The 13737-nt window shown below is 33.2% G+C and overlaps 2 protein-coding genes across 4 annotated transcripts in view; one reads left to right on the forward strand and one right to left on the reverse strand.

The window, feature by feature from the left end:
* The window catches only part of LOC123265779 (uridine phosphorylase 1), a 75185-nt gene extending 71836 nt beyond the window's left edge, over positions 1–3349 (forward strand). For all 3 annotated transcript variants that reach the window (XM_044729679.1, XM_044729681.1, XM_044729678.1), the window contains 2 exons: positions 976–1308; positions 2571–3349. In XM_044729679.1, coding sequence (XP_044585614.1) covers positions 976–1308; positions 2571–2753 — 516 coding nt within the window. In that variant the 3' untranslated portion in view covers positions 2754–3349. The remainder of the gene's footprint in view (positions 1–975; positions 1309–2570) is intronic.
* An 8090-nt stretch (positions 3350–11439) lies between these two features.
* Positions 11440–13564, reverse strand: LOC123266083. The gene is made up of 3 exons (XM_044730117.1): positions 12772–13564; positions 11500–12670; positions 11440–11446 (listed from the first exon to the last, which is right to left on the reverse strand). Exons 1-3 carry the CDS (start codon positions 13562–13564, stop codon positions 11440–11442), a joined length of 1971 nt encoding a protein of 656 aa, XP_044586052.1.
* Between the last annotated feature and the right edge of the window lie 173 nt (positions 13565–13737).

Consider the following 13737-nt stretch of genomic DNA (forward strand, 5'->3'; position numbering starts at 1 on the left):
ATGATCTCTCGTTGATCTATGGTAGACTCATAATTGATCACTTAGTGATCACGTACACTGATAAAAAAATTGACTTGACTCAAGAGCCAAACTCTTGAACCAAGAATACTATTTTGAAGAAAATGATTTTCTTGAGTCAAGAGAATAAATTCTTGAGCTAAGAAATTATTCTTGGTCTAAGAAAATTTTCTTGAGTCAAGAATTTATTCTCTTGACTCAAGAAAATCATTTTCTTCAAAATGGAATTCTTGGTTCAAGAGTTTGGCTCTTGAGTCGTCAATTTTTTTATCAGTGTAATGATCAGTTATTGATCAATAATTGATCAATCCATTTTTGTACGGGAGTGTATACACTGTAGTATTAAATGTCTTTAAGGTGTATTAAGAAATAAATTTTTATCCATGGCTGCTCAAAAGACAGAAAATTTTTCGAACTGTCAGCCGAAAAATATTAATTGTAATTTTACAAAACAGTATTAAGCTGCAATTTTCACTACTTTTCATAACGCAGATAAGGAAATTAAATACTAAATTTAATTAAAAATTGATTTAAAAGTAATAATGATGAGTCCTTCATAAAGACTTGAGAAATCCACTCTATAAGCTATTGCTACCACTTTTTTTTTACGTAAAAATAACAATTAATTATTGAAAAAATTTTTTTGACAAGTTCAGCGATAATTTTTGTTTTAAACGATGTATGAATTGTTGTATCATATATATGACTGTCAGGAACGATTCAATGTGATAAAAACATTGGAATTTTGATTTTTAGGCGATAAGAAAGCATGTACCTTCGCGCTCGCGTTTGAGACATCCAACAAAATTATTTATAATTTTAGCAAATAGTTTCTGCAAAATTCGATTGCTTTGATTAAAAATAGTTAAAATAGTAACAAGTGGAATAAAATCGCGAATTTTTCCCTATTATCCCTTAAGCATGGCAATAAATATTTTTTTTTTTTCGAAATTACAGCCAATATTGGGAAAAATGGTTCGACGACCAGCTAAATTGGACAAACAGTTGGTTAAGGAGTTGAACGCAATGGCGCATCCAGAGGATCCGTACGACACAGTAATCGGAAAAACTATGTGTACGCACGACTTTTATGAAGGCCAAGGTCGTCTTGATGGTGCATTCTGCGAGTTTACGGAAAATGATAAAATGGAGTATCTTCAAAAGCTGCAAAAAGCGGGTGTTGTTAATATTGAAATGGAAGCTGTAGCTTTCGCAGCGCTTACGCACCATGCTGGTATTAGATCTGCCATTGTATGTGTTACTTTGCTAGATAGACTGAAAGGTGATCAGGTAAATATAAATAAACAAATTACGACTAAAGACTTACACTAAAAATCTTAATAAAGTTCTGTAAAATTAGAAGTGCACACCTCAAAACCGTTCATTTAATTTAAAAGAAAAAAAACAATTTTATTGTTCATTTTTGAAGTATAATGAATAAGGAAAATTTATTATTTTCATTACTGATACGACGAAAAAAATTAGGAAAACGGTTGACCCTAAAAGCCATCCCTGCAACTTTTCGCTAATTCCATACTTCAAGCGCTTAAAATTGAACTTATGACGTTTTTGAGCTCTCCGAGCTCAAAGAGATAGCTGTTCCATGCTTTTGAGCTCGAAGAGAAGTTTCACAGAATACAATTTTTTGAATTTTCAAACTGCAATAACTTTTGAATGAATCAATAGATTTTCTCGCGGTTTATGGCATTCAACGTATTCTTTTGAATCATATGACTTACGGACGTGGCTAAAGGTACGGCTCACTGGGACATACGGAAGATGAAAAGTGGGACTTTATCACATCGGTGTGTGGGAAGTTACTACTTTCCGCTCTCCGTATGTCCCAGTGAGCCGTACCTTTAGCCACTCCGATGACTGACTTTCAAACACAAATTGATCAGACCGAAAATTTTGGAGCAATTGGAAAAAAATTCACTTTTTCCGAATTTTTTCGCCAACGATTTCACAAACGAATCAACTGATTTTGACCAGCCTGGCGGCGATCGACGTGGCTTTTTGATGTTAATAGATGTTTAGTTTTTGGAATCGATTGGTTAAGTCGTTTAAAAGTTATTCTCAAAAAATAAACATTTGACAAAAATTTTTTTTTTTTTATTTTTGTCATTTCTCGGAATCTACTGGTCCAAAACGGTTCGAAAACCACAGGAAATCTAAGTTTGATGGAACTTTTTAAAACGCCACTAGTTTGGTTCCAATCGTTCAAGCCGTTCAAAAGTTATAAGCAGTTTACATACGGCCACACACACACACACACACACACACACACACACACACACACGCGCGCGCGCGCGCACGCTGAAACATTCGGGGAAGTTTCCTAAGACCTCAATTGTCAACATCCGTTGGAAACTCGATTTTCAAAAAACGGGGTAAAACCAATAACTTCCCAACTTGTGATGGGCATATTTCTATTTTGAAAGAAATTTTTGTAGTTAAATTTGGTATCAAATTAAGAGTAGCTTCACATTTTGAGGTGTGCAATAAAGATTCATAATTCTGTATATTAATTTTTTACTTTCTTCTTTTTTTAGCTTATGGCACCGAAAGAAGTCTTAGAAGAGTGGCAGAAGAGACCGCAAATTTTAGTGTCACGATACATTACCAAATATCTGCAAACAAAAGGTCGCTTGTCACTAGAAGGCCACGGTTCGATGGCAGTTAAAAGCCCACGGCGTTTTAAACTCGTTCAACAAGAATCCGAAAACTACGACTAAATCGTTAGCGTTAAAATTTGTTCTTCAATTTTTCATACTTTCTTTATTTGGAATACATTTATTTTTTTTTTTTTTTTCATCCACCGATGCAATTCGAAAAATCTTGTTCTCTTAATAAATATTTATAGTACACCAAACTAAAATAAACTTTGTGATTCGCAATATATAATACTGGAATGTTATAATTATAAACTGAAACTTGCTGTTATTGAATTCATGAATTCATTAATTAGCTTCATGGCATTTCGAATTATTTAGTCTAGTTGTATTGAAATTAAACTTAATTTTAAAAAGTTAACATGAATATTAATATGATAATCATTTATTAATGATACTTTTATATCATTATAAAATTTTATATACAAATTTATACTTATTTTAAAATGTGTTCTGTTACGTAAATTATTTTTTCACAAGTGTAGTACTCAATTACTGGCATCAGTGGAGAGGGAATGCTAACTTTGCCACGTTTTGTTTTTTACAAAACAAGTGGTACACAAGTACAAATGAGTGCCGGTTTTAATAGCATGAGATGAAAAAAAAAAAAATTAGAAAGGCTATTTAATGTTTTAAATGAAAACGACATTCAATGAAAATTAGAAGAAAAATAAAAAGGAACTATAACCAATAAAAATACCTGTTTTAATTACATATCTAACATTTTAACAGTAACAAAGTTGAGTTTTGAATGAAAGAAAATAATAATAAATAGTTAAATTTATCGATGCTTAATAAAAAGCAAATGTTCTATGTTATATAAATGTTACATGGATTTTTCAGTGGCCTATGCGTTTTGCGCAGATGTAGTTGTATGTTTCTTTTTCAACATAATTCTCGGATGGAACTTTGAGTTTCAATACCTCCAGTACTATTCTACATGACGGCGATGCACAAAACCGATTAATTTATTTTGTGTCCTTAGAAAAAATGTCAGTTTATTATGTTTTTAAAGCACTTTAAAAAATCGGCTAAAAATTTACATGGGTTGCTTAAGATTAATCGGACGTTAAGGCAATGAATTGATAAAAATCTAAATTGTGAAATTGTTAATCTATACTAAGTAGTAAATACGGAAAAAAAAAAATTAGGACGACGGTTGACCCTAAAGGCCATCCCTGCAACTTCCCGCTCATTTTGTACTTAAGCGCTCAAAATGACACATTACGTTTTTGAGCTCTTCGAGCTCAAAACTCTAATAGCGGTTGAGTTTGATAAAAGTTTAATAAAACAAAATTTTTTGAATTTTCAAACCGCAATAACTTTTGAATGAATGAACCGATTTTCATGCGGTTGACGGTATTAAACGCAGTTTTTGAAGCCTCATTACGAACTTGTAAATTTTAATCGATCGAATCAAAAATTTCAAAGTAATTCCGAAAAAACACTTTTTTCGGATTTCTTTCGACAATGATAACTCACGAACGAATCAACCGATTTTGACCGGGCTGGCGGCGATCGACGTGGTATTTTGATGTTAAGAGCTGATTAGTTTTTGGAATCGATCGATGAAGCCGTTTAAAAGTTATTCCAAAAAAACCGCATTTGAAAAATTTTTTTTTGTAGTTTTCTTAAGATTTCTCAAAATCTACCGGTCCGAATCGATCCAAACGGTATTTAAAATCTAAGTTTGGTCAAGCCCTTTCAAATGGCACCAACCGCGATGGAATTGGTCAAGCCGTTCAATAGTTATAAGAGGGTCACACACACACACACACACACACACACACACACACACACACACACACACACACACACACACACACACACACACACACACACACACACACACACTCACACATACAGACATACTGATATCATCGGGAAAACATTCAGGGAAGCTTCCTAGGACCTCAAAACATCGAGATCTGATGAGAACTCGATTTTCGAAAAACGGGGTAAAACCAATAACTTCCCGATTTTAGAAAATTTCCATTTTCTTAGCGGGAAGTTAAAAATTTTTTTTCATTGGTAATATTCCTATGTTGACACACTAAATTTTACAATGCCGGCATTTGAAAAATAACTGTGTAACATAAGAGAGATTCTTATCTAAAAATAGAAAATTTTATTATGTTGACATAAGAAAAAAATAATTCCTATGTTAACGTACTAATTTTTACCACGCTAGCATTGCAAAAATCACTCTATAACATCGAAAAAATTTCTAAATTAATGTAGAGAATTTTACTATGTTAACACAGGAATACTTCTCATGTTAATATAAAAATTTCTACTATGTTAACAGAAGAAAAATTCCTGTGTTAACATACTAATTTTTACTATAAGCATTAAAAAAATAATTATGTTAACGTAGGAACAATTCATTTGGTAATAGAAGTGATCTTTAAAAATTTTCTAATCTAGCTGATTTTTGGAGAGTATTTTTAAAACACATTTAACTAACATATTTTCATAGAAGATTCAAAAAGAAATTTTGCGGTTTCTTCATAACACCCTAAAGTATGTCTTAATCAACTATTTTGTCCGGAAAACCAACTCTGAGATTTATAATGACTGTTTATTACATGATAACAGTATAAATTTACGGACATAAAGTAGTGGTATTTGAACTTGAAGTTAAAATTTGAAAATTGTGGTTAATTTAAAGTATGACTCGATACGCTAACCACGCGTAATTGTTTTTTACCTCATTACACAATGTACAATTAGTATTGAGGTTAATAGTTATAGTTAAAATAAATGACATGATATGCTATTGTATTGAAAAAAATGAAAATATATGCTGCGTATTAACTTTTTGTTTCCAATTTTTTTAAAACGCATAAGAAAAAAAACATTCCACATATTTTAAAAAATAGTTGATGTTATCTATTTTAAAAATAATATTTTCGTGACAAATTTCTGCGTAAAATGTTTAAGAAATTATTGTAAATTATAACTAAACGAAAAAATTCATATTAAAGAAATATAACTATTTAATATTTATATCATATTTATCGAAATCAACTATTTAATGATTAATTGTAACAATAAGCGAAATGCATAAAAAGAGAAAAATCAGTTGAAAAATATTAAATGTTATACTTTACTTAGTAATTAGCAATGTTGAATGTGTATGTCTATTTAGCAAAATCGCATAAAAATTAGTTTTATCATTAATATTGAATATTAATAAAATGCAATTTTAAAGTTTAATACATTTTATTAAAAAAAATTTTAATTCCATTGAATTTTTTATTCTTGAAAACAACGACGTATCTGTGATGCAATTAAAAAAAAATATATAAGCACAAAAAAATATGTTAATTATTATCGTTAATTAGATAACAGCTTCTGGTGCACAGACAAAAAAGTATACTTAACCCGTCGTAGGTCGCGTTAAGAGCGTGACGCCGCTTTTTTTACATTTCATCAATAATATTTTAAAAGAAAGTTCTAAAACAAATGTAATTCTTTCTTTGAACCTTTCTGAAAATGTAAAAGCAATAAATATATCTTAAAATGTTCTAGAAAAATTTTTAAATTGATTTTTCAACCCGGTTGGCGCCGTGGCATACGGTGCGAGTGAACGATGGAGACTTTCTTAAATTCTGGTATGACTATAAGTATCACTGCTGTCCCATTTAAATCATACAGCTGGGTAACGCTCACCAAGCAACGGAAATAGTTCGGTAAAATCACGCAACCTACGAAAGGTTAAACCGAGAAAATTCTAAGGAAGACCGAAGTTGTTTTGGAGTAAGAAGAAATTTTCTTGAGACAAGAAAATATTTTCGGCTCAAGAAATCCTAACTCAATTTGATATGAATTTTATCTTTCTAAATATTTTCTTGAGTTGAGAAAATTTATTCTAGAACCAATAATTTTTTCTTACTGTGTCTTGTTTCTAGACTTTTTGATTCAACTATGAAAGTCTGCATATTTGCATTTAAATTTTTACGTTATCTGTTGACTTATTGAAGTATGATTAACAATGAAAAAAAAAAAAAAACAAAAATTTAAGTTAATGATACACATTTATAACTTTGATTGTTTTTTGGATGTAAACCCAATTTATCAATTACAGTTAACTATAAAACAAGAAATGCTCAGATTGTGAATATCGTATATTCTATATTCTTAAACAAATATATAATAACATTTTACCTTTCAATAAGTTATCGAGTATAATCTATTATTTACTTTATGGTGATACGCTGTTCAGACTTCACCTCTAAGGTATATTTTTTTTTTTATTAGAAGGTTTGAGTGTAACAAATGAGTCAAAATAGTGATTTTAATTTTTTAGCATTCCCAATTCTTTTAATAGTTATTAAAATTCATTATTTTTATTTACGATTAAAATAACAAATTTAACTGTTGGTAATTATTAATAATTCAATAAAAAAAGTAATTAAATGAAAATTTTTTTTTTAAATCAGCGTTTTAATTGTATCACAATCATTTGTGTTTTACAATACTGTATACCCTAGACAGGAGATTACGACGGGGCCAAGCTTGGCTCAGGCTTGGCGCAACGTTTAAAACTCTGTTCCTGATTTGTAAACCAGCTTTGGCCCAGCCTTCGTAGAAGTCTGGAGTGATAACAGGGTGCCAAGCTTGGTTGCCAAGACTGGTCCAAGCTTTTTAATCAAGCCTGGCCCAAGTTTCGAAGCCAAAGCAAGCCCAGGCTTATTCACCACTATAGAATTTACTAGAAGTAGATTATGAAATATATTCAGATTTTAATTGTTTCATGTTGAACTAAATCAGTATTAAGAATCCAATTTAGAATAAATTGAATCCTCTGAAATAAAATAGTAAAATTCTACAAAAGGGTTGAATTAGGTATTTGCGTGATTTTTATATTGCTTAACTATTGATGATTTTAGATTGTATATAATTTTTTAGAATTTGTGAAAAAAAAATATTCGATTTTTGTTTATAAATATTTAAATAATTTAATAAATAAAAGTGGTCCTAAATTACATCAAATTCACGTGACGTAAAACGTGATGTGATTGGTTTGACGTCACTGTGCTGTTTCTGGCGCGTTAATTTGAATGTACCATGAATATTACATAACTTTATATTGCGGTGAAAAAATTCAAAGTAAGTTTTGGAAACTTTAAGTTTTATACATTACATCATTAATGCCAGACTTCACTGACAATAATTAAGATAGAAATAAATTCTTGTGTAATGTTTTTCTTTTAAAACAAACGTGAATACTTGTGTGGAGGTTATGATCATATATCAATGTTATTATACTAAGATTGCTAAGCAGCGTTAGTTTGAGCAGTGCAGTTAGTGATTATCAATAAATTAACAAAATGCCCCGACGAAAAGTGGATCCTGGTTTTTGTGAGACACGATCTGATAATTTACCATGAGTTGATGCGATGCATTTACGGTTGCATCTTATCTCGCTACTAACTCCGATTTCGTATTTGCAGAAATGAAAAGAGCAAAAGCTAACCTATATGTATACTTTTATATAGCTATTTAAATTAATGGAGTGTCTAGCCGTCCAATTATTCGGACGATTAATTTTTTCTTATCCGTCCGATATTCGGGTGAACAGATAGTATTTATTATTATTTCATTTTTGAATTTTAAATTCTTGCGCCCTGCTGCCATTTCTAGCTAGAGTGTTTCCGAATGCATCCTTTACTATTAAGCATTATTGAAGAAAATGCGAATTTAAAATTGAATTAAAGTTTCAAGTCATTTGAAGAATCACAAAAAAGAATAGAGGATTATCAAAATTATTCAAATTGTATTTTTTACAAAAGAGATTGTTCAACCATCATCGGTGTAGAAAAGAAGGTGTAAAAAGACCTATTGATAAAGGTTTAAAGTATTATTTTATCAAATATTATTGCATTCATGGTGAAAAAAATTTTAAATCAGTAGGAAGAGGAGAGAGATCGTCAAATACCTTCCAAAAAAAATGCCCAGCGTCATTTAAAGTTAGTGTGAGTGATGATGGAAAAAGGTTGTTCATATCGAGAATCGACTTACATCATAATCATCTTTCGACAACCCAATTGTATGAACACTTGCCTCAAACTCGACGGATGACTCCAAAAGTTAAAGAAAAGGTTAAGGAACTTATAAACCTAAAAGCTAATAAAACGAAAATTAAAGATCTAATTAGCGAACAAACTGGAAAAGTTGTATTATTAAAAGATATCCATAATTTAAAGTACAATGGAGAAAAAAAAATCAATCAGAAACTGTAAAAAATATTTTAATAAACGATTATAAAGCTGATTGTAATTTTTTAATTGTGGATAATATTTTCAAAGGTCTTTTTTTTGTTATACCGCAAATTAAATCAGCTATGGAATATTATCCTGAATATATTGGAATCGACGCATCATATAAATTACTAGCTGACCCGGCAAACGTTGTTTTGCCATATAAATAATTTCCTAGTAATTTCTAGTGTAGACAAAAAATAGCTTACTTATTGTAAGTATGTATGTATGTTAGAATGTGTATATTGTATGTATGTAAGAATGTGGTATATGCGTGAAATAAGCATGGAGCGCTGTGAACGATGAGGGAATATAAAAATAACAAAAGGCAAACATTATTTTTAAGTTATTATGATTTATTCCTTAAAATTATATATCATTAATTAAACAATTACGACAGTAACACTATTAAACAATATCAATCTCTTAATGCTATAGCGTGAACAATATTTTTTGTTAGTCCATCTTTAGCTAACACAAACAAACTGGATGGTTTACCCACTCGAAAGCATGCCACGTATAATTGTCCGTGTGAAAAACATGGTGTTCTCAAATCTAATCCACAAACAGACATCGTTTGACCTTGGGATTTGTTGATAGTCATTGCAAATACCAATCTAATCGGAAACTGAATACGTTTGAATTGAATTGGCACATCTGTAGGTATAATAGGAATCCGTGGTATGAGTATATTTTCACCTCTGAACTTGCCATTTAAAATCCTGGCTTCGATCCCGTTTTTCATTAATTTTTGAATGACTAATCGCGTACCGTTGCACAGCCGGGGCGGGTTCAAATTACGAAGCAAGATAATTGGAGATCCAACCTTTAATTGTAAATTATGCGGTGGCATGCCTGGCAAATCCAGTGAGTTCAAAAACTCTGTGGGAAAATTTACTGCTTCGCTGTCGTCGCAAACTGTATCAATAGATTTATATGATACCAAGTCCCCTGGCAATAACTGTTGTATCTTCAGATTTAAATTGTCAACGTCTACATTTTTTGCCGCTAAAATCGCTCTTTCTGCAAGCCACTTCATGATTTATGTACTGTGTGTGTACATCGGGAAATATTTATTCAATGAGAGTATCTTGCGAATCAGCGATTGTGCAGAAATCGGTCGGTAATTTGACGTATCCAGTTTCATCTATAGCAACTTTTCCATCACCGATATCTAAGAGTTGTTTTGAAAATGTTTCAGCGGATGGATCTTGAAGCATTTGAACGCGCATATTTATTTTTAGCTGTAATTTTTCAACATTACGCCACAATGGAGATGATTTTAAGCAAGCGTTGATCTCATCAGCGTATGTTGAACGTGGAATGACTGGAAGTGTTTGTCTGAAATCACCTGAAAGGACCAACAGAGTTCCGCCAAATAGTTTGTCACTGTTTTTAATATCTTTCAATGTCCTGTTCAACGCCTCAAGTGAATGTTTGTGTGCCATAGTACATTCATCCCAAATAATAATTTTACAACGTTTCAGCACAGTGGCCATGGACGATTGTTTCTTAATGTTGCATACTGCGTCAGGGTTATTCTGAATATTTAGTGGCAGCTTAAATACTGAATGAGCTGTTCTACCCCCATCCAATAAAGTTGCTGCAATGCCCGATGATGCAACGGCCAATGCGATGCCATTATTTGATCGTATTTCAGCAAGAATTAGCGAAATAACGAATGTTTTGCCAGTTCCACCCGGTGCATCCAAAAAGAAGAACCCACCTTGTCCAGCTGAAACTGCGAGCATAATGCGATCATAAATGGTTCTTTGTTCCTCATTCATTAGTGGGACATTGCGGGCAACAATCGCTGCCATTTCTACAGTACTGTACTGCAGTTCACGATTCATTTCAGTATTTATTAAATCAGATGCAGTTCGATTTGGCGAATTCATACCGAAATTACTAAGTGGTAAGTTGGCAATGACAATGCAAAGATCCTCAATAGCAATCAATGCTTCATTGTACATTTCGTCGCTGAATGTTATGGTTAGATCGTGGCACCGTATACGATGTTGATGCAATATATCATCAGTCATTGAATCTTTGTGATTTTCCCATAATATCTGTGCTCGGGCTGGGAAACATGTAGTCAACACTATAGCGAATAGTAGACGAATTTGTATTGCTGTACAGTTCAATGCAGCTTCAGCAAGCATGCATTCCCACTGGTTGTCGTCTTCCAGCAAGCCGAGTGCAAGGCATGCATCTTTATACGTTGGATATTGTTGCCCATTCACTTTACGTATATCTTGAAATGATAATGGGCCAGTAACATTAACCAACAACAGTCGAAGATAAAAGCACTCCGTGTGTCTTGGATTGACTTGCGGGGCATCCATGTTTTTGTTTGAGTCCATGTGAAATAGCGTCGTACTTGTGAATAGAGTAATGTTCGTGCAAAGGCACCAAAATCATCCGCACGATTACACAATTCAAAAAATGCAGTGAGTGTAGTTTTAGGTGGATTTATTGCACGATCAATCGCTGTCTCGTTCGTTAAAAATACACGCTGACCGTTTTCAAGATGGATGGCTAACTGAACAACTGCTGGATCCCGTTCATGAATTGGAAAACCAAAGATACGCCAAGCAGCTTCATTGGAGCTGATGTACCGACCAATTTGGTAGAGCGTTATTTCATCGTTTTTATTCACTGGAGGAGCATTCACATTAGTATTTTCCACTCTAAACACAGCCATATCACTGCCTTTATGGACATACTTGCAAATGTATTTGATGCTCTTCACAGAACTGCAGAACTCAACATTAATATGAGCATTATATGTCTTGCTCAGCAGAGGCGAATATGGCACCACCCAACGATTGTCAATATCAATGTCTGTGTTGATGATATTTTTAATAAATGATTGTCCGCCATTTTCAGGATTTCTTCGACGATATATTGGGTATCCGTCGACATTTGTGACCGTATCATTGGTAAAATCTTTAGGGAAATTTTTAGTACATTTACCATCAGCCATGCAAGGCGATGAACTATTAAGAGTACCACATGGACCATGAATCATGTTTGTTGTAACAATATCAAACAGCAGTTGGTCAGTGGATGGATCTGGAATTTCCGCAGAAATGATACTATCGATTTCTTCAGGACGGATTTTGTCGATGAACCAAACCAAAATGTGTGCATGAGGTAATCCTCGCTTTTGCCACTCAACCGAATACATCCAGCAACGTGTGGGACCAAATACATGTGATTTAGTAATGAAACTTATTAAAGACTTCAACTTTTGTCTGAACATACGTGCTGTAATGTCATGGCGATGTATTGCATTTTGGCCAGGTAGTAGCAAAGATGTAATCTCTGGCCATTTTGGATTACATGTGAACGTGATAAATAAACATGGTCGTCTGTATTCGCGCACGAAAGTCAGAGCATCCTGTATATATTCTTGCATATGACGTGGACTGCCTACGTACGATGATGGTAAAATGACATGGTTACCAATTTCGGCGACGTCGGCGTTGTTGTTGATAGCGTCTCGCAAATGAATGTACTCTTCCGCGCGCAGCTTTTGTTGATTATATCGTAAGTATCGTAGTCGTTCGCTCTCAATCTTCGCGTACATGTCGACCATGAATTGTTGACAAAGCTCACGACATCGTAAAATGACGTTGTCCAGGCCACGTCTAATCATTAATCGGTACGCATAATAATCCTTTGAGCTAACGTTCTTGTTTGTTTCAGCTCCTGTAATATTTGTTCATAAAAATTGATTTAAATTTATTACGTTTAATAATTTAATTGTTTTGTTAAATGATTAATGATCAATCTAATAAACAATGAAGTACCTGATACGAGATCTCGTTGTTTTATGTTTATGCAATATCCGTCTTGTCCCTTCCAGAATATTAGCGGATATTGGAGAGCGTCATATGAACGATGTGTGTCAGCAATGAACTGAAGATTATTATTTCTTCTACGAATCACAATTTCTCGTGCAGCTGTACAATCGCCAACCATGATTCCAGCAACATCATCAACAACGGGTGCATTGAATCTACGAATATGCTCTCCAGCTGGTGTTTTATCAGGATTAATGACGATAGCGTGATTATCGCTTTGTAATTGGTGCATATGTGATTTGAATATTTTCAACAACTCGTTGTGCTCGTTCAAAAGAGCATCTAGCTCGCTGACGATGCGCCTGGCATAAAGTGAATCAAGGTTATTATAATCACAACGTGCATTCACGCGATTGGCAAGTGCGCTTCCGGAATCCTCGCCGCCCATAAAGTAGATTTGTAAGAATTTATGTGGTTCGTTTGGCATTGGCAGCAGTGAGCCCATTTTATGATAAACTTGGCCTCTGATTTTGAATGTAGAATTGAATTGTTGACCATTTGCATTAGTATTTCGAACTATTTCTGTTGCTCCAAACGATGTCATTTGAAAGCATGAATTGAATCTTCGAATTGACTTCAGGAACACGTTAGAATCTGGATCCGTGCCGATAAGTAAGCCGTTCAATGGTTCAGGTGGTGTTTCAATTTCAGGTAGTTGCACTTTTCCTGACGCGCAACACATCCCAGCTGGCTCATTTTTGAATTTCAGAGCATGACAATGCCGACATTCCTTGTCCATAGCACCAATTACCACTTTTGAATGAGCATAATATTCAATATCGGGCTCATACTGGAATGCTAGACGCAGGAATGAATCAGATATAAATGCTCGATGTACCTGTTGTCGTTGTTGGTCATTTGTTCTTCGTCTATTGACTGTGAAACGGCGTGATTGTCGTTGTTATAATCTTC

The sequence above is a fragment of the Cotesia glomerata genome, linkage group LG5 (assembly GCF_020080835.1).
Source record: "Cotesia glomerata isolate CgM1 linkage group LG5, MPM_Cglom_v2.3, whole genome shotgun sequence".
Classification (NCBI taxonomy): domain Eukaryota; kingdom Metazoa; phylum Arthropoda; class Insecta; order Hymenoptera; family Braconidae; genus Cotesia; species Cotesia glomerata.